Here is a 27,374-nt window from a genome sequence, read left to right as displayed (position 1 = left end):
TCTTTATACAAAACCTGCCAAAAATCAGCTTGACCGTGGTTTATGGATGTCTGTGTATAATCTTCCTTTCTTCATTCAGATTGACTCGCTTGCAGGAATGGCATCTCTTAGTTTAGGTGGCTCAGCTGCTCCTCATACCCAGAGCATGCAAGGCTTCCCTCCAAACTTGGGCTCTGCATTCAGTACTCCTCAGTCACCAGCAAAAGCATTCCCCCCTCTTTCCACCCAAAACCAGACAACAGGTTTCAGTGGCATCGGAGGACTCTCTTCACAGCTTCCAGGTACTGCTACCCGGGTGAAGTGGTTTGTGTATTTGATATAGCAGAGCTAAGGCACTGTTAATTGCCCTGGTTGGAAATACTGGGCAAACAGCACTGTGTCGTGGGAGGGAATGATACAGTCCTTGCTCCTAGGTAACAGCACTTCAGAATGTCGCAACTGCAATAGGTAAAAAGCTTGAGAATCAGGAGGGTGAGTGTTTTGACAGATTTTTAGCAGCGTTACTGTAGGATGAGACAGAGATGAAGAATTGTTTGAGGTAAAACTGCTTGATGTTAGACAGTTGTGAGGATATATAGCTCAGAGTTCTTGGAAATGACAAGAGCTGGGAGTGAAGAGTGTGTACTGTGAAGGGTGCAACAGAGATGACTAGTTGTTTGCTTTTCAGTAGGTGGTCTTACTACGGGTTTGCTTTTCAGTAGGTGGTCTTACTACGGGTAGTCTGACTGGCATAGGAACTGGAGCCCTGGGCCTTCCTGCAGTGAACAATGACCCATTCGTGCAAAGGAAGCTGAGCACATCTGGACTGAACCAGCCTACATTCCAGCAGAGTAAGATGAAACCTTGTAAGTGGTAGTGTTGTCTGTGGCTGTGAAGTGTGACTGTGGTCTGCAGTTAATCTGCATTTCCTTCAGGGGAGGTTTGGACCTTCAGGTGGTAAATGTTAGAAAAGTGGCTTTAATGCCATCAGTCTGGAAAAGGTGCTACTAAACTTCTGTACTAAAAGCTTGCCAGGTGGCCTGGGGGGGTGTTAAAAAAAAAAAACAAAAAACAAAAAAAAAACACACAAAAAAACAACAAAACAAACCTGTTAGCATAAAAATATAACATGTTACAGATTTGCATGAACAGTGTGCTTGTGTCCTTTTTTTTTTGTGCTGTGTTTTGAAAGAAAAGGTTGTCCTGCTCTTTGTAGAGAATTGTATGCATCTGGTAAGAGGGTGTTTTTAGGTTTGTTTGTAACAAGGTTAAACAAAGCTACCTGGGTAAGGTCCTGTTGCAGCAGAGAACTCAACAGGTGAAGCAGTAAATTAGCCTGCAACACTTGGGTACAAATAAGACTAACAAAAGTGGGTGGGAAGATGTTTTTTGGAAGGACTAATTTGGTTCCTAACACTGAACCATTATGCTTAACTCACGCCTCTGAAGTATGTTCACAATGAAATGTTTAAGCAATGTTGCCTTTAGGAAGCATAGCCATATGCTAAACCTTCCACATTACTGCTGTTATGTATGTCTCCTTTGATAGCTCCTCCATAAAAGCAAAGTTACCAATCTCTACATACAGTGGAGGCAGCTACATTTACCATTGGTTTATATTTTTGGGCTTGAACATTCAGTATAAACTTGCTTGAAGCTCACTGTCTGGCCTGAAAGTTTGTGTGAAAGTTTGTCTGCATGTTAGTGTTGTGTAGCATGCTTTATTCTAGTCTGTTTTGCATTCATTTAGTTTAGATGTCAGTTGAGGTTAGCTTGGGATGTAGTGGGTTAGCTTGGTTAGCAATGGGTTCTAGGAATACAACAGTATGAGGTTAATTCTGTCTGAAGATTCAGTTGCTTTGCATAAATATAATGTAGTGAAAATGGGTTTTTAAGTAACAGTTCCTGTCTGCTGGAAAGGTTAAATACCCTGCTTCTCAGGGGAACTAGCAGGTTCTGTGTAGATAGGTGGAAGAGTTGAAAAGGACTAGGTGAAATACTGACTGCCTGAAGTTGTTCTGAGCATGATACCTGTTCCCTTTTTTTAACAGCTGACTTATCTCAGGTGTGGCCAGAGGCTAATCAGCACTTTAGCAAAGAAATAGATGATGAGGCAAACAGCTACTTCCAGCGTATTTACAACCATCCACCACATCCAACCATGTCTGTAGATGAGGTGAGTTCCCTTCTGTAGCAATTGTATGACTTGGCCAGAGATTTGCTATAAAGTTGATAAAAATTGTTCCTTCGTGTATTGGTTTTAGTGGAAAATAATAAAGGGCTAGCAGTAAATGCTTGCAGCATTGTTTTTTTTGTGTTTGTGAATTTTTAAGACAGCGTGCTTTCACTGTAAGCTTGCAGTTGATCATTGCATTCAGCTTTGACTTCTGAGGACTGAAGACTTCAGATGTCTAATTAGCACTCTTAGAATGATGCTAAGTGGGAATAGTTCCATGTGGAGTGGGAGCTTGTGTGTTCAAAATAAGTGCTAAAGTATGCCCTTAAATAGTCTGTATAAATTACTCTTATCTTGAATATATTCGTTTTTAAAGTATTTAAAAAAGACTACAACATCCAAATATATAAAGGTGTCCTAAGTTCTACCTCCTGAGCTTTGGTAATTATTTTGGTTAGTCTCTATGAGAGTAATTATCAGTCTGATGTACTCACTCTTTTGAAGTACTTCAAGTTTACTTTAATATATCTGTGTGGTTGTAAATTATGGAAGACACTGAACATTAATTTTCATTTTTCTAATCTTGAAGCAATGGAGTAGGTGGTCACAAAAAAAGTTTTATGTGAAGACGGTTACTTAAAAGAACGGGGAGAAAATAAAGTCTGAAGAGGAAGCTTGTAGTGATGTAGTGTCTACTGGCTAAAATGAGGTTTTCATGAAGCAGTTACTTTACAGTTTAGCTTGTGGTAGTGCAGTTTACCTTAGTAATTGCAGGATGCAGAAGGACTGAAAGAAAACAAATCTGTTGGTAACAATTTCCAATTTCTTTGCAGGTCTTGGAAATGCTGCAGAGGTTTAAGGACTCCAACATTAAACGGGAACGAGAAGTGTTTAACTGTATGCTGAGGAACTTGTTTGAGGAATACCGTTTCTTTCCCCAGTACCCAGATAAAGAGCTGCACATAACAGCCTGCCTCTTTGGTGGGATAATAGAGAAAGGACTGGTTACTTATATGGCATTGGGCCTGGCCCTGCGCTATGTTCTTGAAGCCTTACGAAAGCCTTTTGCATCCAAAATGTACTATTTTGGTATTGCTGCACTAGATAGATTTAAAAATAGGTGAGTGTGGTTTTTGGTCATACTTGTAACCATACCTGTAACGTCTTGTTTATCTTGAACCTGTTCTAATTATGCAGTAGAAGATTTGTGTTAGAAATTTACACATCTCAACTTGAGGTTTACTTTAAAGATACGATGAGCTGAAACAAAGTGTGCTAATGTGCTCGTTAAAGGGTGGCTTCTTTTTTAAAATCAAAATGTTTGATGTGGTACCTGTATAAACATGGGACAAACTGAGACGCTGAAACTACTTAGTGGGCTTTGCTTATGAAAACAGTTCAGTAAAGTGTCGAGTTAGATGAAATTGTCAGCTTGTTAGAAACGGGGTGAATGTAATTACTCTTTAAAGATGAATTCTAATGGAGTGCTATTTGCACTATTCATTACTGAAAGACTGGCTTGAAACTAAGCTCTAGGACTTTGATTTTACACAGAAAACTCAAGAATGGCAAAAAAGTATCTCAAAAAAAAAAGCTTTCTCAAAGCTTTTAATGGATGACAGGTAGAGGAAACTTTCTAAGGCAGTCTGCCAAAGTAGACAGGGGAAAAATCCTCTATTCTGGAAGAAGATACTTGAACTGGAAAAGTATTAGAAAGCTTCCCGAAATTATTTAATGACTAGAAATGTGTGGATTTGAAGTCTGGACTCATAAGCAAGGAGCATGTTATTTTCTGTCCTTATTCTCCTTTTATGGTTCATCTGCCCTGCAGTATTTCATCTGTAATAAAAGCTGTTGCTTGCAGCATTCATGGTTGGATATTGTGTGGCGGAGTTAGCTGACCTGGATGAATAACGACACTTAAGGCTGACATACTGGAGGCTTAGCCATCTTATTCTTCTTAGGAACCATTTTAAGTGAGACCTAAAGATTTTACCCTCAGAGTAGTAGCGGCATCTAGCATTCACAAGTAGAACTGTCATAGTTGGTTTGCACAGGTGAAGCTTCTGTCTTGGGTGTTAGGGGCACTCTGGTTTGCTGTTTAAAATGCACTGAGCCAGACTACAAATTACTTATCCAATAATCTTCTTGCAAATGCTGAATATAAGTGCAGTTTTGTGCTCAGTCAGAAGTAGTAACATGTAGGATGAGTTGCTGTGAATAAACTTTGTGTTTTGCTGTTAAATTTAATTCATTTCAAGTGGGTTTTGCAACAAAAAGTACTTTGTAGAAAATGCTTTGTTTATATTACAGCTGCTATAAGCAGTCCAGGAGTAAATCTCTGATACAGTATGGGAATGACATACCAGTGTTATATTTTCATTTTTCTGCGATACTGTTTTTGATCTGGGTTTATGTTGCTGACTAGTGCGTATTTTGTCTGACAGATTGAAGGACTATCCCCAGTATTGTCAGCACTTGGCTTCTATTAGTCACTTTATACAGTTCCCGCATCATTTACAGGAGGTGAGTGTGTTCGTATTAGCACACGAGCTTTCTGTGATTTTAAATTCTTTTGAGCAAATTCCTGCTTTCCTTTGGAAAATTGTCTGAGCTGTTACATTTTTAGATATTGTACGTTCACAGAATAAAATGCCTTTTCTTAAAGTATTTTCCATGGGTTGGGATGGACAGGTATCTGATAACTCTTCTATTTCCATAAATCTCTTTTGGTTGCTTATGTTGAAATAACTGCCTGACTATAACTGCATGGTCAACCAGTGCACATGGGCCATGTCCAAAGGTTTTAAAGGCCTTCAGTGGATTCACATTCCAATCTCTTATGGATTTGGAGTTCTCTTCTAAACTAGAGGACATTCAGCAGGGTTTGTAGTGTTTCATACTCAGACCTGCTAAAGTAATCTGGATAAATGTGAGAAAAATTTAATTCCTGAAGGTCTGATCAGAGTAATGGAAATACCCTGTAGTCCAAGGAGTAAAAGCAGTGTTGATCATATGGTGTCTGCCTTGAAGGTGTTTTTGTTGCTAGATATACAGAAAAGCTAATCCTAGTGGCAGAGATTGAGAGCATAATCTAAACTAGGAAAAATGTTCAGCTTTAAGATTAAGGTAGAGAAGCCATTTACCCAAAGCTGCAAAGTCCAGTAGAAGTGTGCTTCACTGACAGATTTCAGGCTGTATCCCTTAAATGACGGCATGTTGTCTGATGTTAAAAATATCTGAGCAAATGTGTTGCAGTGGGGAAGAAACTGATTTTATACTGCGGAGCTACTTTAGAGGACGTAAAAGCATAGTTGGACACTTCAGAACTGTGGTTTTACTTATTCACTGTGAACTTCAGCCTTGACCATTTTTATGTAGCTGTAGGAGTCTTTGAGGAAGACTTTTTACCTGCTTTGTAGCAAGTTTCTTGATACTCACACATTTCTATGCCTTTTCCCCTCTCTTGCTCTGCTATCTCAGGCTTGCAGGGACAGGGGTTTCTGGGTAGTGCTCTAAAATTTTAAGGATGTAGAGTCACTTGGCATTAACCCGTTTAGGTCAGAGGTGGAGCTTGGGGTTCTTCTCTAGTAAGAAAGTAAATAGTGACAAGATGTGCTTTATAAGGGTGTTCAGTTGTATCTTGCAGATTCCCTTAATGGCGTTAGTGTCAAGTATTTTAAAGACTGTTGGCAAACCTCTATGCTGCTCATGATAAAACTCAGCCCATAGTTCTGTTGCTGCGTGTGAACTTACATACGTGCTTGTTTCGCCCTATTTTAGTACATAGAATATGGACAGCAATCCAGAGATCCTCCTGTGAAGATGCAGGGTTCAATCACCACCCCTGGAAGTATTGCACTTGCCCAGGCTCAGGCCCAGGCCCAAGTTCCAGCAAAAGCTCCTCTTGCTGGCCAAGTCAGCACTATAGTAACCACCTCAACCACCACCACTGTTGCAAAAACCATTACAATCACCCGGCCAACTGGAGTCAGCTTCAAGAAAGACGTGCCGGTAAGCATTTTGTCACTCTAGTGCTCTTACTGGAGAAGTGAAGGAATTAAGTTGCTGATCTGTGGTGAGTACATGGAGACGAAAATCCGATTTAATTTCCGTAGTACAAATTTTCAAACTCTGATCGATATTTTCTCTGAAGCATATAACCTTTTCAAACAATCAGCATTTTTGTAGAGAAGGCATTTTTGATCATGAAACTATAGAATTACTATGGTGTCACATAGAAACATGTTTATTGTGGCTTTAATTATCAAGACAATTACAGAACCATAGTTTCAGTTAATGACTTGCAGTAGGACTCTTGACATAGTTGGCAGCTGTTGCTTTGCTTGGGGCTTGAGAGCATTTACTGCACACTAGATCACGTTTGACCTAGCAGTTCTAACTGCATTAGGTTTTCCAAATCTTCAGTCATTTATGTAAACAAATCTCTGATCTGCTAGAGTTATTTCAGGGTTGGCACATTGATAGTATTGGCTATTTCACAGAAAGTGTTGGGGTGCACCTGGTACCACATGTACGCTGGGGAAGTGTAGAGCTGTCACAGTGTGATAACTGGATGCACTGTAAAGTCAGGTCTGTCTTGCTTCCTGGTACTGTCTTTGTATAGTTCTCTTAAGAAGCTCTTCAAATTAAAGGAGCAAAAGCCAAAGATAGCTGAAAGTTGTGAACACCTTTTGGGGGACAGTTCATAGTGTAGCTCTCCATGTCTTTCACACGTGATTGTCATGTAGATAGCTTTATTTTGAGGTGTTTATATTGCCCAATTTTAAACTCAAGTCATGATTGATATTTAAAACTGTTCCTTTCCCCTTAATTGCAGTGTACCAGGTGCTAAAGCCCTTGGGTTTAGACATGCAGCTGTAGGGACATGGGTCACATTGTGACTCACAGTTGCCCTGCTTTCTCAGAGATAAACCTCTGGGATTCCTCCTTCCTGATTCAGCACTGAAGTGCTCCTGCAGACTCACTACTGTGCTAAGTACTGATCACTATTGTACTATGATTTTCTCTAGGCTGACACTGTGTGTAGGCTGTTAGCTTAATGGGTGCCATTGCAGTGGCACCTATTGTATATGAATGTAAATACTAGAAATTTTTTGTTTTTTGTACAGCAGCATTCTTCTGCTCAGTATTGATCATTGTTTGTAGAGCAAAAAAATCATTTGGCTCCATTAGAATGCCGCTGAAAATGAATCTGAGACAGTAGATGCCACCTGACAAAGCTCAGTTCTCTTTTCGCTTGACTGAAGAGCAAAAGTTTCTTTTGATGTTGCCTCTAGGTGTTGTCTGTTCTTAATTTCTTGTTCTCCCTCCAGCCTTCCATTAATACTACCAACATTGATACGCTGTTAGTAGCGACAGACCAAACTGAGAGAATTGTGGAACCTCCAGAAAATGTCCAGGAAAAAATTGCTTTCATCTTCAATAATCTGTCTCAGTCAAATATGACACAGAAGGCAAGTATGGAAGAATACTAATAAAGTTGTTTTTCTTTATATATTTCTGGAAACCCATTCTGAAATGGTGGGTGACGGTGTTTCTACAAAAATTCCAATTTGCAAAAGACTAGGAGGGTGTACACTGTATAGAAATAGTAGTTCCCAACACTTTCTGCTTGAACCTCTTTGGAGATACAATTTTTCAGGGAAAGGAGAGATGGGTAAAAGATAGCTGTTCCTCATCTTGCTTTCTCCTACAAGTTTCCTGGGTTCTATATAGCTAGATTCTTTGTACTAAAGCATTGTATGTCAGTAATGATTTGTTTTCAGGAAATCGCTTCTAGTAGATGCCCAGAATAATTGCTGGATAGTCCTTTCTGATGTTTTTGTCATTTGAAAGAACTGAAAAGTACTATTGCAAGTTTCTGAAAAACATTAATGCAAGTTTGAACAAACATTCGCATCATAAATGGGCTGCGTACCATTTAATATTACAAGGTTAAGATGGACTCTAGTGTTTCAAGCTGAAATTCGGGGGATTTCTTCCAAACTAATAGAAATCTGCAGTACTGTTGCCACCTGTGCTATCTGTCTTGTGGACAGATGGCTTAAACATAAGATGCCAATCTGATAAAAAGCTGAGAAATGCGGGGAGAGGTAAAGTATTATACTTTGCTGACTTTCTGGTTTATACTGATATACTGGTTAACCAGATCTGTGGATAATGAGACACTGATTTCATTTCAAAGCTTTTTTCTTTTTCTGTTGTTGTTGGGTTTTGTTTGTCTCTTTTTTTTAAACCTTAGTGTTAAAAGCAATTGACTGACCATGACAATGTGTTGGTCAGAGCTGACCTGAGAAGTTTTTGGTGGTCATCTCTTATATTCTGTGGTGTGCTTTTTCTTTGTTATGGAGACAGGTTGAAGAATTGAAGGAAACCGTGAAAGAAGAATTCATGCCTTGGGTGTCACAGTATCTTGTCATGAAGAGAGTCAGTATTGAGCCTAATTTTCACAGCTTATATTCAAACTTCCTTGATACGCTGAAGAATCCAGAGTTTAATAAAATGGTTCTGAATGAAACCTACAGAAATATCAAGGTGAGTAGCACAAGTTTTCTAATACTTAAATAAGTGTAAAGATTTAGGAGTGTGGTGTTCTTAGGCTGCTTGCTTACTTTGTTGCTGATGTTAAATGGAATATCATTCAAAAAATCTACTTGTTCGCTTATAATTAAACTAACATGTTACCTTTGTGAATACTAGGATTCTTCTGTTTTCAGCCAAGAATGTACCAAAGACTTAATTTGAATTGTATAATGAGAGAGCAAATCTGCATTTGAATTCATTTATGTAGGTGGATTCTAAATTTGGGTGAGACTTGCAAATTATAACCTAAGAGAAAATTGCTTATGGTCTAGTTCTTTTCTGCAAGTATAAAGATAAGAAAACCACACTCTCTGCTCTGGTCAAAGAAAAATAAAGGGAGAGGGGAGGGTTTAGAAGGTGAGGGTGTAACAACCAAAATGTACTGCAGGCCTAGCATAGTGTGGAGGGGAGAAGGAGGGAGAAGCAGTGGCACAGAATGGATGAGCGGCTGAAACAAGTTTGTCAAGCAAGCACTATTTTTAAACCTGTTGGTGGAATTTCCTGACCACCATGGGTTACGCTGTAGTGCAAAAGAATCTCCTGGCTCATTAGAGCATAGCTGACCTTGCTCTGTTCAGCTGATGCTCCTCTGAAGCGAAGGAACAGAACTAACAGCAGAATACTTGTGACATGATTTAAGTCTCAAAATGAGAATTAAATGGTTTCCAAAGAAGTGCAAATCATAGCTGTCAGGTCTGTGAGGAAGCACTGTCTTCACAAGTTATACTTTAAGTAAGTAGTTGTAACAGTCTTAACAGAGTAAATTGTAAGGTCTGGAAAAGTGTAATCCTCTTTCTGATCCTCTTGAAAGAAAGGAGTTTTGAAGTCTTTACAGGACAGATTTATGGGGTGCTGCCTTGAAGTGAAGGCTGCTCTTGAATATCCCTAATGGGGCTGAAGCTCAGAACTTAAGATGTAAAGTTTTAGAACATTAAGTCAAATCAGCTGTTGGATTTGGTTTTGAGTCTGATTATCTTCCAGTTGTTGTTCTAGTTGCTTTTTTTCATTAGGTGCTACTGACATCAGATAAAGCTGCAGCCAACTTCTCAGACCGTTCCTTGTTGAAGAACCTTGGTCACTGGCTGGGAATGATTACGCTGGCTAAAAATAAGCCCATCTTGCACACGGTGAGCTTCTGTCTTTACAGATTTGTTTGACACGAATCAGTATGCTGTTAGGCAGCAGCATAGGCTGTTTAGGAAATTTTATTACCTTACTGGTGCCTCTTTTTTGTGTGCTAAGTATAAAATATGATTCCAGAGTTGGTTATTTAAGACTTCTAAATATTTTTGGTTTTATACCAGAGAAATTAGTAGTTAAGTACTTGCCAAAATAAATTAATTTAATCCCATGTAAAAATGTATTTCTGTAAATCTTTGTTCCAAAAGTAACTGCTGCTTAGCAGTCTGTAAAATTCAAGGACTGGCTTGACTCAGTCTTGCTATGTCCTATAAGAAAATAGCATGTAAGTGGTATGTTTGCAGTGTGCTTGCTGTTTTGTCCACCTCCTTTCTCTTTTTAATTGTTGATGGTATTTTTCAGGATTTGGATGTGAAATCGCTACTACTGGAAGCGTATGTTAAGGGACAGCAGGAGTTGCTTTATGTAGTGCCATTTGTTGCCAAAGTCTTAGAATCCAGTGTCAGGAGTGTGGTAAGTGACTTTGTGCTAATAGTTATTGCTCAAGTGACAAAATAAGTATTGCAAAGAGTAATTAGTTTTTTTCCACAGAGTCAAAACTGATTGAATTTAATGGAGAGAAAGAAAAGGGATGTAAGGGCTTAAAGTGAAGGCATTCCATTTTGGGGGGAAGTACATGGCCCAGGCATTTTTTGCAGTCCAAATAGGTGGTGTTAGCTGAGCTGTACTGTGGTATCCCTGAACAGAACTCAACTGAGAAATGGAAGGATGGCACTGAAGCAGTTCTAGGATCTTTTTTGAATTCCTCCTGCCCTTCTTTGACCCTGATCAACTCTTGTCAGTTCTGCTTGACATAACTGATCTCTCAGAAGGACCAAGTCATTGTGTTTCCAGTTTAATGTTCAGCTAGCTTCCTAATCTAGTTCCAATCAAGCAGAATGCTAAATTCAACCTTAACTGCAGCTGTATAGACTTTTCCATGGCTGTCTGCATACATGTTCACATTTCAAAAATTTGGAGTCATAAGCTATCCAAATAATTCATGAAGTTTGTGTAATACTGCTGCTCTTTCTCTTGTAGGTCTTCAGGCCTCCAAACCCGTGGACAATGGCCATTATGAATGTTTTAGCTGAGCTACATCAAGAACATGATCTAAAAGTAAACTTCTGTTCTTCTTTTCTATATCTACTGAGTGTGAGGTTTTCTTGACATACTAGTCAAGAAGGATGTGAAGGACCAAATTTCACTTCTTGCTGCTTTAGCGTGGGGAGAATTAGGCATTGCTTAATTTGGTAGAACTTGGATGAAACTCTTCTCCTGTGAGGTCAGCATGCAAGATGTTTGCCTAATCCTCAGTCACTATTAAAGTCTCTAAAAGGCATGGGGTTAGAATGGGAAGCTTGGGAGTCAAGTGGCCCAGTAAATGTTTTGGGTATTTTCCTTGTGACATAACCTAAACTAGAATTGTTGTGCAGTTGAATCTGAAGTTTGAGATTGAGGTGCTCTGCAAGAATCTTGCACTAGACATCAATGAGCTGAAACCTGGAAGTCTCCTGAAAGATAAGGATCGTCTGAAAAATCTGGATGAGCAGCTTTCTGCTCCAAAGAAGGATGTGAAGCAACCAGAAGAGCTGCCACCCATCACAACAACTAGTAAGTACATTTCATATAGAATCCAGAACCACACTACAGAGCTTTAAATAAGGCAGGTTATGCTATTGTGAAGGAAAATGTGAAGTTGCATATGCTATTTAACATTGCTGAATGCTTGGGAGCACTTGGCTAGTTTTGTAATATAAGTAGGTGTACAGAGTTTGAAGATGGGAAGGGAATTGAAGTATCCTGAAGAGTAATTCTGCATGTGCTGTGTGTAGCCACTCCTTAGAAAGGAGTGAAGCAGGATGATCTACTAACAAGACATTAGGGGCTAATCTATGTTGTAACAAACAGCTGTGTTAAAATGTGCTGAAGCTAGTTTGGTACTAATTGTTGGGAAAATGGAGGGGAAAAAAAAAAATGCTTGATAAGTTTAGGTGGCTTCATGATCAAACTGCAGAACTTTTGTTTCCTGGTCACTTGCTGATTTAAATGAGACTTACTTCCACTACAAGCATTTGCTTTTCATGAATGGTTCAATACAAACATTCTTATATTCTATAGCTGCTTCTACAACTCCAGCTACCAGCACCACTTGTACAGCCACGGTTCCTCCACAGCCCCAGTACAGTTATCACGACATCAACGTCTATTCTTTAGGGGGATTGGCTCCACATATTACCTTAAATCCAACGGTAAGTCTTAGAGCTGATTTGGTTTTCTAAGAGAATTCTTACCACCAGTGTTTGCCACAGAGCTCAGCTGGTGGGAGCAGCATTTTGTAAGCTGAAGTTATTGGAGAATCATTTCTCAAAAGTGATGGGGAGGATGAGTGCTAACAAGTAATCAAACGGAGAACTTCAGGGGTGGTTAGTAGTTGTGTGAGCAATTATAGATGGTCGAGTGATCTTTCACTGTGACATGAGCATACAATTTATTTCTGGCAATAAGTGTCAGTTGGGATAGTTGCTGTTAGGACTTAAGCTTAAAAGGAGCTTCTGTGCTCCTTAAGGGTGACTTGGCTGTCACCTTAGTCTTTGCATTGTGTTCAGCTGCAACTTTGGAAGAAAAACGGTCAGATCTCCCAGTTTCAGAATTATCAAACAGATACTGTAATAGCTGTATGTGGAACACAGGAGTGCCTCACTGTAGACAAGCTATAGCGGTAAACTTAGAAGTTGTTCAGAAAACGTGAATGTCTAGGGTAGATGGGATTGTAGTTCACTGTATTCTCACTTAGCTTTCCTAATACTCCTCCAGATTCCGCTATTTCAAGCCCACCCGCAGCTGAAGCAGTGTGTGCGGCAGGCGATCGAGCGAGCAGTGCAAGAGCTTGTCCATCCGGTGGTGGATCGGTCCATTAAGATTGCCATGACGACTTGTGAGCAGATAGTCAGGAAGGACTTTGCACTGGATTCAGAGGAGTCACGAATGCGTGTGGCCGCACATCATATGATGCGGAACCTGACTGCTGGGATGGCCATGATTACCTGCAGGGAACCTTTGCTGATGAGCATAGCTACGAACTTGAAAAATAGTTTTGCTACTGCACTGAGGGTAAGAGTCACATCACCTGAAGCTTATTTCCAGCTTATAGGACTGCAGACATCCAGCATTAGCAAATCGGTTCTCCACACTGTAGACTTGTTGGTTAATTATGTGGTTTAAGTAGCGTGAAGATCAATTTAGCAGAAAAAAGTCCTGTGATTTGTGGAATTACAGTGAAAAAATTGTGCCGAGATTATAGCTCTGAAGCCTGTGAGGTGGATCTTACTATGTTGTAGTCAGGAAGTTTATATACTTTTTCATTTTGCCCCAGTGTTCTCCAGTTTGTTTGCATCAAAGAAGCCTGGAAGTGCTTATCTTTCCGTGGGTTTTGAGGTAGAAAAGCTAGAGTGGGGAGGACTGAACTGATTCTGAGACTTTCTGGCGATGTCTTAGATTGTCTCAGCAAGCGTGTATGCTTCAGACAGATTTTATTTGCTTGTGTTATTAGCAGATACGTAGGTAAGATCTTTCTGCATTACTTGTTAATTCATTGGGTTTTCTAGAGGATATTTTCGGGTCTCTTCATGAACAAAATGTGAGCTGCAGTGCTAGCTTCACTTTCTTGACTAAATGGAACATGGTTCAGGAACTGCTGGCCAGAACAGCAGCTGCTACCCGGAATACTTGCTGTGCTTACTTACCATCAGTGTCAGCAACAGACACAGGAGCATAAGGATCTTGGAAAGATCAAGACACTGCTATCCTTTCAAGGATTAAATTAAAAAAAAAAAAAAAAAAAGACTGCCTACCCCTTGCTTAAGGACATGTCACTATTTCCCATCTGGTGGGCAGTGACAGTGCAAAGGTCCTTTTGCAGTGGGGTTGCTCCCTTGCGTGGTAATTGGCTCAAGAGGGCAGGATTTAACCCTCTGAAGGGAGTACAAAATGTTGGCATGAATTGGATCTGCAGGTATGGGATGGATAGTCCATGGTGTAACTCCCAGGCCTCAGACACTGTTGCCCCTTTTTATGCAGAACTTGATTGCTGATACAAAGAGCAGGAAAAGCATAGAAATGAATCTTGTTCCATCCATTTTAAACATAAGTTAAGGATGGGAGTAAATAGTTCTATTGTTTTGCTAATGTGTGAGCCGAGCCGGTGACTTCTGTTAGTAGCTGTGCGTAATTATGATTCAGAGTTTGGGTGTCAAGCTTGTAACTGCAAGAGAAACACCGTTGTCCTCTGGGTAAGAGGAACACTAATACCTCTCTGGTGTGCACTCTGGCTGTGCTTCATCAAATGTAACTACAGTTCAGATAGGGAGGCAACTGGTTGTCTTCTGGGTGGTACAAGAAGGTAGAGATGTGATACTTAAGTTGAGGAGGCAGGAACAGGGACTGGTGTTACAGCTGTGACTATCTACTGGGCATAATGTGCCACTGAAGAACACATGTAGGCAAAAGTATTTGAAGCTTTGTGGAAGGCTTAGTGTTGGTGCATTGTGGTGTTTGTAAAAATGTCATGTATGCAACTGATACAGGTCCAGCTGTAATCAAGGAGGTTTTCCTAAGGAGTAATTCTACAAAAAGTTACGGTGCAGAAGGAAGTGCTGTACAAGACATCAAAAAATTCACATCTGGCTTATTGTATGTGAAGTGGTTTAACAACCAAGAACTTCTTTTATTTGAAGGTAGTAGTGTAGTTTCCAGGAATTAATGAAAAATAGGGGTAGATCTTAACGGACAGGGAAATCCAAGTAGATTGGACTGTTTGCATTTATATGTGTATTCCATTTCCAGGAGGAGTTGCTGCTTTGCACCCTGGTAAAAAAGTCCATCTGCTCAGGTTTCTCTTAAAGCAAACTCCTGAGAGAAGAACAAAATCTGCATCAGAAAGGGAACCCTCTGAAAAAGGCTTAGGACTACTGTTTTGTGTTGTTCTTGATGCACCTTTGTATCTTCTGATTACAACCTAAGAAGTGGAAAAACTTTTAGGGTGTGATGCAAGACTTGCTTTTCCGGCATTAGCATCTGCTGTACGTGCATCAGTATAAAGCAGGGCTTTATTTCTATGCCCTGGAGATAGGTTGGTGGAGAAGATGGAGAACCTCCTGCTGTTTTGCTCCTTGTTGTGAAAGCCTTTACTGTCATCTTGCCTACATGTTTTATTCAAAGCTATGCAAAATTAAATTTATTACTGTGTATTCCATCCAAAGAGAATGCATTCCTAAGAACATTTCTTCTTAATGCTGGTTTTCTTTATAGGCAGTGGTGCAGATTTTTAGGACTAGTAATACACAGGGAAAATTTATAGCTTTCACTGATTATTGTGGTTTTCAATAGGCAGCTTCCCCACAACAGAGGGACATGATGGAGCAAGCAGCCGCCCAGTTAGCGCAGGACAACTGTGAGCTAGCATGCTGCTTTATCCAGAAGACAGCTGTGGAAAAGGCAGGGCCTGAGATGGACAAGAGGCTCGCAACTGTAAGTGTGGGACTACTGTCTTTCAAAGGTATTATATGTGCTTATATACATCCAGACTCAGTGTCTAAAGTTCAATGTGGTGTTTGGGTTTTTTTCCCAGGAATTTGAGCTTAGAAAACATGCTAGACAAGAGGGTCGTCGGTACTGTGATCCTGTTGTGTTAACTTACCAGGCTGAGAGGATGCCAGAACAGATCAGGTTAAAGGTGAGGATATTAACTGAACTACGTTCTGATGCTGCTCTTCTTCCCCCTCCTGATAATGAAAAGGGGATGGTGCAGCTTCAGCTGAGCAATCCTGTGTGTTGTAGTCTTGCCTAACAGTGCAGCTCCTATTAGCTTGATTAGTAATGGAAACATATGAATATATTGTTCCAAAATGAGTGTTCGTATAATTTTCCTCAATTCCTCAAGGACATTAAAAGTCCTGCCTCTTGTTCTGTGCTGTTCTTTTCACTGAAAGATGACTAGTCTGTTTTGTTGTCTCGGCTCCTTTATATTTTACTTCCTTAAAGGACATGCCACATGCTCTCAGCATTTCTCATTTGTCTAGGCCACTCCATTTAAGAATGTGACTGAGCAGCTACCTGTTACACAAACTGTCCTCATTTCTTACTGCCACGGTGCTTAACAATGAGGTTAATGCCTGTTCTTTTTCCTGCAAAGGTTGGAGGTGTGGACCCAAAACAGCTGGCTGTTTATGAAGAGTTTGCACGCAATGTCCCTGGCTTCTTGCCTACCAATGACTTAACTCAGCCTACAGGATTCTTGGCCCAGCCTATGAAGGTAGAGATTTCAGAATTAATCGGTTTGAGAATACTGTAGCCCTTCTGGTGAATGTTGCAGAATTTGTGTCCCTTGCTAGAAGACTAGGAAGAATCAGGCATTTGTGTTGGGAATAGTGGTTGAAAGATGGGTTAATTTTAATGTTAAACTAACAGCAACGTAAAACTAATATCCCATCTTAGGGGTTTGTAACCCAAACTGGGACAAGATCTGCAAGTTGTGATTACTATGTGTAGTTTTAGTAGCAGTGAAACGTTTTATTCAAATCTCAGGTTACTTTTGAGGGAAGATCATGGATGGCAACCATGGATTTTGAGATAACGAACAGGTTTTTGTATGCCTCCTTGGTGTTAAGGACTGCTAGAATTGTTTGCTTAGTTATTTCTGCAGCTTCGTTTGCTCATATTTGTGTATTTAAAATGCCAGCATAACTAACCACAGTACTGTAGAGGTCTAAATTCTGGATGTGATAATTTCCAAAGCAGAAGAGCCAATCAATATTTTGAGTTTCACAAATACAATCCTTGCAAAAAAAATCACTCATTCACACTTTCTCTTAAGCAGCAAGCTTGGGCTACAGATGATGTAGCACAAATCTACGACAAGTGTATGACAGAACTGGAGCAACACCTGCAGTCCATCCCACACACCCTGGCCATGAATCCTCAAGCTCAAGCATTGCGCAGCCTCTTAGAGGCTGTGGTAGTGGCTCGTAACTCCCGTGATGCTATTGCTGCACTTGGGCTACTGCAGAAGGTGAGTGTTACCAACTCTTTGCTTGTAACAACTCAGAGTTTATCACTCATCGGGCTTGTAGGTTGTTTCGCTGGTGACTGTGTATCTTCATGCATCTTATGGAACTTGCTTGGTGAACAATACTGAACTGCTGTCTTTGAAAATTCAGTAAATAATATTGGAAGAGGTCCATGGTGTTCACTTGGCACACTGTACATGTGGTGACCAGGCTGATGTAGAAAGAAGCACATACAGAATCTTGAGACTTGCAAGTAGAGAGCTGTTGCACTCCGGAGTAGTCTTTGATTTCAGGGTGATTTGAAGGCTAAGAAAACATTTCAACTGCCCTTGTAGGTGGATAATATTGGGCGTAGTACTGGATTTATAGTGGCACACTTTGGGATTGTGTTTTGCAGTAACTGATGAATGAGTGTGCACGGTGGGTTGACCCTGGCCAACAGTCAAGCATCCATCCAGCTGCTTGCTCATTCCACTGTCCTGCAGGACAGGGACAGAATAGAGGGAAGGCAAGATGACTTGTTTATTCAGATTATGACAGCTTAGTAGGGAAAGCAAAAGCTGTGTGCACAAACAAAACAGAAAAATGAAAATCACCGCTTCCCATGAGCAGGAAGATGTCTAGCCACTCCTTGGAAAGCGGGGCATGTAACATTTACATGGGATGGCAAACATCATAACCGTGGATGCCCCCCTTCATCCTTCTTTTCCTGAGCTTTTATTGCTGAGCATGATGTCATATGGTTTGGAATATCCCTTTATTCAGTTTGGGTCAGCTGTGCTGGCTGCGTTGCTTCCCAACCTCTTGCCCATCCCCAGCCTACCCACTGGTGAAGGAGGCAGAGTGGGAAAAAGAAAGCCTTGATGCTGGGCAAGCGCTGTTCAGCAATTGGCAAAACACTGGTGTGTTGTCAACACTGTTTTCAGCACAAATCCAAAGCACAGCACCATATGGGCTGCTATGGAGAAAATTAATTCCATCCTAGCCAGAACTACTAGACTGTACCGGGTGGGAAGTGTTGGACTGAGCTCAGTGAGCTGAGCTGGCATCAGTGCCTGTGTAGTAGTGCAGAGCATAGTGACAGATGTGGAGAAGAATCCATTTGATTATAGGGGAAGGACATGGAGCTGTCTGCAGGAGGATCCAAGAACAGTGGCAAAACAAAAGCAACTGAAAGCTAGAGGGAGACTCTCTGTTCTTGACTGTTAGTGCTTGTACTTATTAAAGGATCTAGTCCTAACTAGGACTTGACCAGCTAAACAGTTGCCCACATAAGACTCATCTTCCATTTGCTACAACACTAGCACAGATGCATCTCTGAGGGCTACAGCTATTTGACTAAAGAACTTGACAGCTGACTTCTGGCAGGTTCTATAAACCTTCTTGCATATGTAGTTTTTTCTTGAGCCTTATGCAGAACTGCTCATGAGGAGTCATGGACTTACCGAAGCCACAGCACAAACGAATGCAACATTTCACACTGTCTGGTGCATATGTAAAGCCAGTGGGGCACTGAGACACTGTGGGCTTGTTTGTGGTAGGACAGCTGTGTGCACTGAACGTGTAATGCCATAGCTGGTAAAATATCACATAACCTTATCAAGGGGTCAGCACAACGATTAATCGTTTTTTTCATGTCTGCCAAGTCTTCTGGTGATAACTCTTGTTGATGCAATTTGCAGAAGATTTGGAAGAGGACTTGTTTTTTCCTCTGCTAACAGGTTGCATCTATTCTAGGCTGTAGAAGGCTTACTGGATGCCACCAGCGGGGCAGATGCTGACCTCCTGCTTCGCTATCGCGAGTGTCATCTGCTTGTGCTGAAGGCTCTGCAGGACGGCCGCGCATATGGATCTCCGTGGTGTAATAAACAAATTACTCGGTCAGTTAAGAGACAGCCAGAACACTGATGTAGCTTTCAGCATCTTTTGGGAGTTATTGTGCTATTCTGAATCACTTGCCTGTTAATATGTTGCATTATTGCAGTTTGGACAGCTAAAAAGTAACTAGCTTTTTTGTCAAAAATAACTAGATCTTTGATAATGGTGCTTCATCCTAGAAAATTATGGGAATCTTCAGTGGAATTAAGCATTAGAGATGCTCTGGGGCTTTTCTCCTCCTGTTGTAGAGAACATTTCTATGCTGTCACAAACTCTGTGGTCTGGCATGTGCCTGCAGCAGAAGCACTAGTGCTTCATCGAGGCACATGTGCCACTTTGTCCTTGTAAGAGAGGCTTCTTGTGGTGAATAAACTGAAGCTCTTGAAGGGCTGTTGTGACCAGTTGTGCAGGGCAGCAAATGCTTGAGGCTGACTCTTCTGAACTTAAACATTAACTTAGAGAATGCTCTAGAAGAAGCTTCTTTTGGAGCTGAGTAATGAGTCATGATAAATGACGCAGTTTATGAAGTATCAGAGTTACTTCGCTTAAACTGTGTTGTTTAAGTACACTTTTAAAAAGAAGTCCAATTCTTCAGGTGCCTGATTGAATGCAGAGATGAGTACAAGTACAACGTGGAAGCTGTGGAGCTGCTAATCCGCAATCACCTTGTTAACATGCAGCAGTATGACCTTCACTTGGCTCAGGTAAAGGGAACCTGCCCTTTTGGAGGAGAGGAGTTACGGTCAGTCCGCTGTAAGAGTTGTGGTTGAACTTTAATTACCTTTTTCTTGTTGACAGTCAATGGAGAATGGCTTGAACTACATGGCTGTGGCATTTGCCATGCAGTTGGTAAAGATCCTGTTGGTGGATGAGAGAAGTGTCGCCCACGTAACGGAGGCAGATCTGTTCCACACAATCGAGACGCTCATGAGGATTAATGCTCATTCCAGAGGAAACGCCCCAGAAGGGTGAGATTGAAACACCGTGCAATGTATTACTTCCCTTGTGCTCATCTGTGATTTGAATGTTATATAGGCAGTGTCTCATCATTCAATTATACAGCTTTAAACTTTCTGTAGAGCTGCAGACCTGTGTTAAACTGTCACTCTAATGTAATGTGCTGATTTTATGTCAAAATAGAGGCAGCTTCAGCATCATGTCAAACTGAATACTTGAGCAAGAGAATCTTTCTATGCACTGCTCCAAAATACCATGGTACTGTGAGAAACTTGCTTGAATTCCTCTTTTATCTCAAATTCATGCAATATTCTTACCTGTTTAAATCTTAAATATCTAGGTGTTAATATGTTGTTAATCACAAGCAATTCATCAATTAGACAATCCTTTCTGTTTCTTTAGACAACTTTTACTATCTACAAAGCAATCATCCACCAGTCTCATGTGGCTTGTCTATCCACCAGCAGATAATTGGGCAGCAAATGTTGCCACAGCATCTGGAAATACCTGTGGGACTTGCAGGCCTCCTATTACTGTGGTGGAAGCAGTTGCTGCTGGGTTTGAGGAGGGCATGGATTGGAGCTTGGAGAACCTGGGATTGCTGTGAGAGCAACCAGCAGCTAGCTGGTGGTGGTGGCAGTGGCTGCCACTACCAACACAACTGCTAGTGGGAGGTCCCAAAACAAAAGTCCTTCTGTCTGCAGTTGGTGTGGGTAGACTGTCTTCGCTGTCTGACTTGATTTTCACTGCAGCCAGATTTAGTGCCCCAGTTGGGCTGTTTAGCGCTGGCGTCTCGCTGTCTCAGGGAGTTTTAGGACTCCTGAAGTCTGTGAAAGTGAATCTATTTCTAGCACTTGTGGTGCTTTGTTGCAGCACGCTGCTGTATGGATTCAAGTGGAATTTCAAGGCTTGTGTGACTTCAGTGTTGCTTCTTTCATCATGAATGTATCTGCTTCCATGGCTTTTTTTCTGCTATTCTGGGGAGAACTGGAAGATACAGAGATTTAGTATAAGAAATAATTTGCTTTCAATTATATTTGACTGTGCTTCTAGTTCCTGCACCTTCTGAGGGAGGAGAAATTCCAACCCAGCTCTTTCTCTGGTCTCTTGCATTAGATTACCCCAGCTGATGGAAGTGGTCCGATCAAACTACGAAGCAATGATTGACCGTGCTCACGGAGGTCCCAATTTCATGATGCATTCGGGAATTTCCCAAGCCTCTGAGTATGATGATCCACCAGGTCTGAGAGAGAAGGCAGAATACCTGCTGAGGGAGTGGGTGAACCTCTACCATTCAGCTGCAGCGGGCCGTGACAGTACCAAAGCATTCTCTGCGTTTGTTGGACAGGTAGAGCTTTTGGAAAGAAAGGTGCTTTTTATTCAACATAAGTAGGGTGTGATGCCCTCCATTTTAAAGCAGTGTTATAACCCATGTTAGGCATCCTTTTGAAGCTTTCAGGTATATGGCAGTTGACTACCATCAGAAACAGACAAAATTGTGATAAAGTTCTGTAGAAACCCCTACTCTTCACCAAGTCCTGTTCGTCAGATATTGTAGCAACAAGCTGTCAGTTCAGACCATGAGTTTTGGGATAAGTTGGTGGGAAACTAATTTCAGCTGAGAGCTGTTGGGAGTAGTTCTGACATGCTCTGTGTAATGAAGCTTGACTAGTGTTGCTCCTTATGGGTAACAGTAAAAGCTCTGACAGCCTACAGGAGGAAATTTCTAATAGAGCTGGAGATGAATTGTTTCAGACCATGTGAACAGGGGAATCCTTTTTCTAACTGGAATCATTAGAGCGAGGAAAAACTTGAAAATTCCTTAGCTAAAAGGATGCCTAAATTTAAACAGCCTCCAACATTTCACTCCAGGGCACCTTACAGGAGTGGTGAATGAATAGCACGTCTGCCTTCCAGGTGTGGCTGAGAAGAGATGCCCTCAGTAGCCCAACGTGTGATAACAAACTCCCAATATATCTGCAGTCATCTTTCTAAAACTGCTGTTGGCAGCTCCTTGGCTGCAGCTGCAGGGAAGCCCCTGTCTTAATCTGGCTGCAGAAACACTACAGGCTTTGCAGCTACTGACAAAAAGAAGTTCAAGTTACAAAGTATGCATAAAGATCTTCACGGATGCAGTGATTTTTTCATGCGACTTTAGTGTCCTTGTGTACTAGCTTGTAGCCAGCTTTCTGTTGGTCTGACTTACACTGTGTAGCATCTTTTTTGAATGTTTTTAATGGGTCATGTATTAAACCCCCTTTTTAAAAGAAAAATTAACCTCCTGGTGTGACCTCACTCTTTTTATACCTTAAAGTATGCTTATAAAGCATATTCAGTACAATATACTCAGTGCACTTTTGTCCTGCTTCACTCTTATCACGTGTTTGTACATATTTGATCATATTTGTAATAACAATTGAAATACATCAAAGTGCGGTGCTTATATAATTTTTTCCTTACAGGCTTTAGTGTGGGCTTTAAATGAGTATTTTATAAAGGTTTTATTATTGCACTTAAATGACCATAATTTTGGCTGCTTAAATGAAGTGTTGCTTCCTTTCCACCAGTCTTTAGGACAAGGAGCATAGAACTTTGAGGGCAGATACATGAATTTCTTTAAAAAAAAAAAAAAAAAAAAAAAAAACCCACACAACTTTTTCCAGAAGTATTAGAATTTCTCCAAGCATTAGAGATTATGCTGTTTATAATAGCTTCATGTCTGTGCAGTAGTAGTTTAGAAGTAAATGTTTTATTCAAAACCCAAAGGTTTCCTGCAGTGTAATGTTTCTTTTTGATGGCTTTAATACTGTAGGTAACAAATAAGAGGGGGTCTCCTTTTTTTTTATATATATATATATATATATATATATTAAAAAACCCCCAATGCAAAACAAACAAAAAAAGCCACTCAGTCATTCTCTGTAATGTTCCTGTAAGGAAAATTCACTCTCCAAATGCAGTTTACTCCACGGAGTGTTGTTGCAAAGCAGCGATAGTTCCTGAGCTAGCAGCTGATGCCTGTGCCTCCCAGAGCTTGTGCACCCTGTGTGGGCTCCTAAAGGCCCGACAGACCGAACTGCTGCTGCCTCTTGCTGTCCTTCCTGCAAGGTTGAGTGCTGGTGGCAAAACTGATACTGAAACAGGCTCCTCAGCTCTGCTGATGGTTGAAAAGAATTTGCATCAAAAAGATTCTATTTGGGAGTAAATGTCTTTGCTAAAATTATGTTGTCTTGAAAATACTCATCTGGGGGAAAGTAGCAAGAGGTACCTTGCTACCCATCTCTTGAGAGTGGGGTAAAAATGAATTGTTCCAGGCAAGGTGGGTGCTTTGTGAAGTGTGTGTTGTTTGAAATAAGTTGTAAAATTAATTTTCTGTGGTTACAGTTCTGAGGTTTGTGGTTTCTTTATTTTTCCTTTCCCAAATAGATGCACCAGCAAGGAATCCTGAAAACAGATGACTTGATCACCCGATTTTTCCGTCTTTGCACTGAAATGTGTGTCGAGATCAGCTATCGTGCTCAGGCTGAGCAACAGCATAATCCTGCTGCCAACCCCACTATGATTCGAGCCAAGTGCTACCACAATCTGGATGCCTTTGTGCGACTTATTGCACTGCTAGTGAAGCACTCTGGGGAGGCAACCAACACAGTTACAAAGATCAACCTCCTGAATAAGGTTGGGAACCCTTTTTGTACTCATCGCATATAAAGTGCATGATCAAGTGTACCTTTGCTGATAAATGTAACATGCAGACCTTAATGCAGGCTACTACTCAAGCATCAGATGAGGACTTTAATGGTTTGGTCACTGAAATGATAAACTGTGGAGGGGAGCATCAGGATGCCAGGTGGTTTCCTTGTTCTCAAAGATTTCACAGCAAACAAACCTGAAACTTGTCCTTGTGCCTTGAAATTAATTAAGTCAACTGCTGTTGTTTTGAGGCATTAGAAAGTGTGGTTTAAGGTTGCGGATTCCCAGGTGTCTGCCTTGATTTTGTGAGGGCTTTGTCTATGCTCTTAACACTACTTGGTTTATGACTAGATGGTCTTAGTAGTTAGGACCTTCCAGCACTGCCAGGTCAGTGTCATTATGACTGTGATCCATGGGACAGGGAGAGCAAAGTATAGTGGTTGGGAGTTGCTGATACAGATTATAATATTAATTTACATAATGCTTCCAATAACTAGAATTTTGGGGTTTTGTTAGAATCTACTGATTTTTTTTTTTTTTTTTTACTAATTGTTAAAGTATCATCTGTAGGCTGACTTTTAAAGTAATTGTTGCTGTCACCACTGAAATGTCTTGATCTCTTCAGGTTCTTGGTATTGTGGTGGGAGTTCTTCTGCAAGACCATGATGTTCGGCAGAGTGAGTTTCAGCAACTTCCTTACCATCGCATTTTCATCATGTTGCTGTTGGAATTAAATGCTCCTGAGCATGTGCTGGAGACCATCAACTTCCAGACACTCACAGCTTTCTGGTATGTATTTGAGTTTGGCCACAATGCTCATCCTTTCCTGGTAGGATCAAGATTTTTCACCTAAAGTCTATCTTGACTGTTCCTTTGTGGTGGCTTAATCACATTCGGAATAACTGGTTCTCCTATAGACTGTCCACTTGCTTCTTTTAAGGAAGATGACTGGTAAAACCCAAGATGCTAAAATGCCTCGCTTTTAGGGCTGTGTGTTTTCCCTCGATGTTATGGAAAGCAGTCTTATTGCTGTGCACTTCTAACCTGCTCTAACTTTTCTTTCAGTAACACATTTCACATCCTGAGGCCTACAAAAGCTCCAGGTTTTGTTTATGCCTGGCTGGAACTGATCTCCCATCGGATATTTATTGCAAGAATGCTGGCACATACACCACAGCAGAAGGTGTGGCTGCAGTTTATCTCTTCTGAATTAAAAAGCTCACACGGATGCTTATCCGGTGTGGTGCTGTTTCACATCTCTTGAAGTGCACTAGTAGCATGGCTGTTCTGTTTTTGTTGTCTTCCATATTCACAGTAACCTAACTGCATGGAGGAGGGGCTTTGTGTCAATAAACTATGGAATATAGGGTGAATTGAATTTAAAAACATACCTTTGTCAAAGTCTGGAAGAGCTGTAGTCTAGACCAAATGCTGTCAGCTCAGTATGGCCTGTTGAGTGTTCTGGAAACACCCCGAGGTATATGATGTGCAGCTGCAGGTCTTGAAACGAGCTGTGCTGCACTCAGCTGCTAGGGCTAGCAGTAGGGCATAAATTTGATCCAGATTTATATGAAGACCAATATAATTAAAGTTTTGAAAGTAAGATAACTGCTCTTCATTGCACTTTTCCCACCTGCTGTTTTTTTCTTGACAGGGTTGGCCTATGTATGCACAGTTATTGATCGATCTTTTCAAGTACTTGGCTCCTTTCCTTAGAAATGTGGAACTCACCAAACCTATGCAAATTCTTTACAAGGTAAAAAAAAATGGCATCTAATAGATGGTACTTCCAGCCAAAGTTGTCTGAAAGTAGAGGTGTTCTGGTAACAAAATAGGATTTACTGTTCTTTGAGAATTTCTATCTTGGAGTTAAATGCAAATCTGGTGTGGGACAGAAACAAGCTACCTTCCCAGAGTAATTTCTTCTTGTTAATGTTAACCACATGACATAGAAGGATGGCTCTGCGAGCTCTTAGGCAGTTTCGAGTTACATTTCTCTTCTACATTATATTTTATTTCACAGGGCACTCTGCGTGTGTTGCTGGTCTTGTTGCATGATTTCCCAGAATTTCTTTGTGACTACCACTATGGGTTCTGTGATGTGATCCCACCTAACTGTATTCAGTTAAGGAATCTGATCCTGAGTGCCTTCCCACGGAACATGAGGCTTCCAGACCCTTTCACCCCCAATCTAAAGGTAGGACTTGCGTTCGTGGGTTTGGCAGTGGGAAGCTTTAATGCTCAGAATACTCTTTGTCCAGTTCTTTTGGCACAGCCTGAAAATTTGGGAACAGTTTAGCTGATACTTGAATTAATGCAACCGTTCAAAAGTTAACGGGTAATTCAAAACTTAATGACATAGCCAGCAGCTAGCAGGACAGCGTTTTTTAAAGCAGGCAGGTTTCAGTTATGTTTGTAACGCTCCATGTTTGACAGTTTCCATACAGAACGGGATAAAATCCTTGTCCTGTATGAAATTGGTTGCAGTTGGAAGCATAAATAAAGCTTGCCCCTGGTCTCTGGTTCCATGGGCACCCGTAGATACTTGGCTTGCTTGCTGGATCTGTGCAGGTTCAACCTGACAAGACAGACTTGAGACCTGTGTTATGCGAGACCTGCATCGAGAACCTTGCTTCTTGCATGGAAAACCAGAGGGAAGCTGACTTGATGGCGTCCGTAGATCTGGCTGGCACCCCGTGTTGGGTTGTTTGTGCTCGGCAGGATGAGTGGGACTGGAGTTCAGTTCGCGAATTGTTGGAAGCGCCGCTGCCTGGGCACTATGTAGTTGTAAATACTTTTTGGGGAGAGACACTGGCGCCATCTTATCTTGCAAATAATGAGATAAACCACCATTCTGAAGCAAGCCTCTTGCATAATGGGGAGAGACTTTGAAAAGTGTTAATGTTATCTAATTAAACCTTTGGGCAAATGCCGGTCTCCTAGTTGTGGAGTGATTAGAAGCAAACTTTCTCACACTGCTAAAGCATTGTCCTGTTTTTCTTCCTTGCCTGATCTATGCAGTGTGTGATGAGAATAAAGCTGCAATACTCACTCAGTTAACACTTCTTGAGACTGAAGAAGGCTGTTCTTGACTTGTGTGAATGTTTGTACTTTTTTTTTTAACTACCAAACTGTCTTGAGTGTAGATAGGGAGACTTCAAAGGCGGTGACTGAATTCCCCTACGGCCTTCGCCCTTGAGTTCTTTTATCCTCTACTCTCAGTTCTTTGAGACAGTCATTTAATTAAGTTTGCACACTAGAGACCAAGTTACTTCTGAAATCTGCAGAAGTCTAGTGTTTCCTTTTCATTGCCGGTAGGAAAAAGTGATCAACAGCATTAGCTGATGTAACATCACTTACAGATCTGCTTTTGCAATTTGTTCCTTTAGAGATTGCTTATGGTTTGCCTGACTGGGTTTTTCTCTCAACAGGTGGACATGTTAAGTGAGATTAACATTGCTCCACGAATACTCACGAATTTCACTGGAGTGATGCCACCTCAGTTTAAGAAAGACTTGGATTCCTATCTCAAAACCCGTTCTCCAGTCACTTTTTTGTCTGATTTGCGCAGCAACCTACAAGTGAGTGGCTGGTTTTTGAAGATGCTGAATTTAGTGTGGGACAAATGATCTTGCTGGCTGAGCTGCCCTTCTTTCTTGCAGGAATTTTGTTGGGTGTGTAGCAAGCCTGTGTTCTAGGCAGTAGAAAAGCCTGTGAAAATGCGTACTTCTCTGAATAATTCTTCTACCACTCCCTAACAGGATGTTAAGTAGTTCCAGCCAGGTGGAATTTAGGGAAAGAGGAATGTTGACTTTAAAGTGATATGATTTAAAAGCAGTTGG

The 27,374-nt window shown here is 41.0% G+C and overlaps 1 protein-coding gene and 1 non-coding gene across 11 annotated transcripts in view; both read left to right on the top strand.

Annotated features, from left to right (window-relative positions):
• CNOT1 (CCR4-NOT transcription complex subunit 1) overlaps window positions 1-27,374 on the top strand; it is a 58,141-nt gene that overhangs the window by 27,724 nt on the left and 3,043 nt on the right. Inside the window, exons 18-45 of one of the 10 annotated variants that reach the window (XM_042797402.1) lie at window positions 80-281; window positions 702-830; window positions 2,031-2,155; window positions 2,989-3,275; window positions 4,603-4,681; window positions 5,939-6,169; window positions 7,492-7,632; window positions 8,534-8,713; window positions 9,772-9,888; window positions 10,304-10,414; window positions 10,982-11,059; window positions 11,377-11,554; window positions 12,062-12,192; window positions 12,758-13,054; window positions 15,329-15,469; window positions 15,570-15,674; window positions 16,134-16,253; window positions 16,815-17,009; window positions 18,745-18,887; window positions 19,481-19,589; window positions 19,684-19,853; window positions 20,959-21,190; window positions 23,269-23,517; window positions 24,158-24,321; window positions 24,598-24,715; window positions 25,187-25,288; window positions 25,556-25,729; window positions 26,964-27,113. In XM_042797402.1, coding sequence (XP_042653336.1) covers window positions 80-281; window positions 702-830; window positions 2,031-2,155; window positions 2,989-3,275; window positions 4,603-4,681; window positions 5,939-6,169; window positions 7,492-7,632; window positions 8,534-8,713; window positions 9,772-9,888; window positions 10,304-10,414; window positions 10,982-11,059; window positions 11,377-11,554; window positions 12,062-12,192; window positions 12,758-13,054; window positions 15,329-15,469; window positions 15,570-15,674; window positions 16,134-16,253; window positions 16,815-17,009; window positions 18,745-18,887; window positions 19,481-19,589; window positions 19,684-19,853; window positions 20,959-21,190; window positions 23,269-23,517; window positions 24,158-24,321; window positions 24,598-24,715; window positions 25,187-25,288; window positions 25,556-25,729; window positions 26,964-27,113 — 4,458 coding nt within the window. Of the gene's footprint in view, window positions 1-79; window positions 282-698; window positions 846-2,030; window positions 2,156-2,988; window positions 3,276-4,602; window positions 4,682-5,938; window positions 6,170-7,491; window positions 7,633-8,533; window positions 8,714-9,771; window positions 9,889-10,303; window positions 10,415-10,981; window positions 11,060-11,376; window positions 11,555-12,061; window positions 12,193-12,757; window positions 13,055-15,328; window positions 15,470-15,569; window positions 15,675-16,133; window positions 16,254-16,814; window positions 17,010-18,744; window positions 18,888-19,480; window positions 19,590-19,683; window positions 19,854-20,958; window positions 21,212-23,268; window positions 23,518-24,157; window positions 24,322-24,597; window positions 24,716-25,186; window positions 25,289-25,555; window positions 25,730-26,963; window positions 27,114-27,374 lie in introns of all 10 variants that reach the window. The other 9 variants (XM_042797397.1, XM_042797400.1, XM_042797395.1 and 6 more) reach the window with 9 other exon arrangements.
• Window positions 9,231-9,369, top strand: LOC116960332. The gene has a single exon (XR_004406325.1). It is a non-coding gene; the product is annotated as a small nucleolar RNA SNORA46 (small nucleolar RNA).

Source organism: Tyto alba, unplaced genomic scaffold (assembly GCF_018691265.1).
Source record: "Tyto alba isolate M040663 unplaced genomic scaffold, T.alba_DEE_v4.0 Super-Scaffold_26, whole genome shotgun sequence".
Lineage (NCBI taxonomy): Eukaryota > Metazoa > Chordata > Aves > Strigiformes > Tytonidae > Tyto > Tyto alba.
Note: the sequence above shows the minus strand (reverse complement) of the source record. Positions and strands in the feature narration are given on the sequence as shown.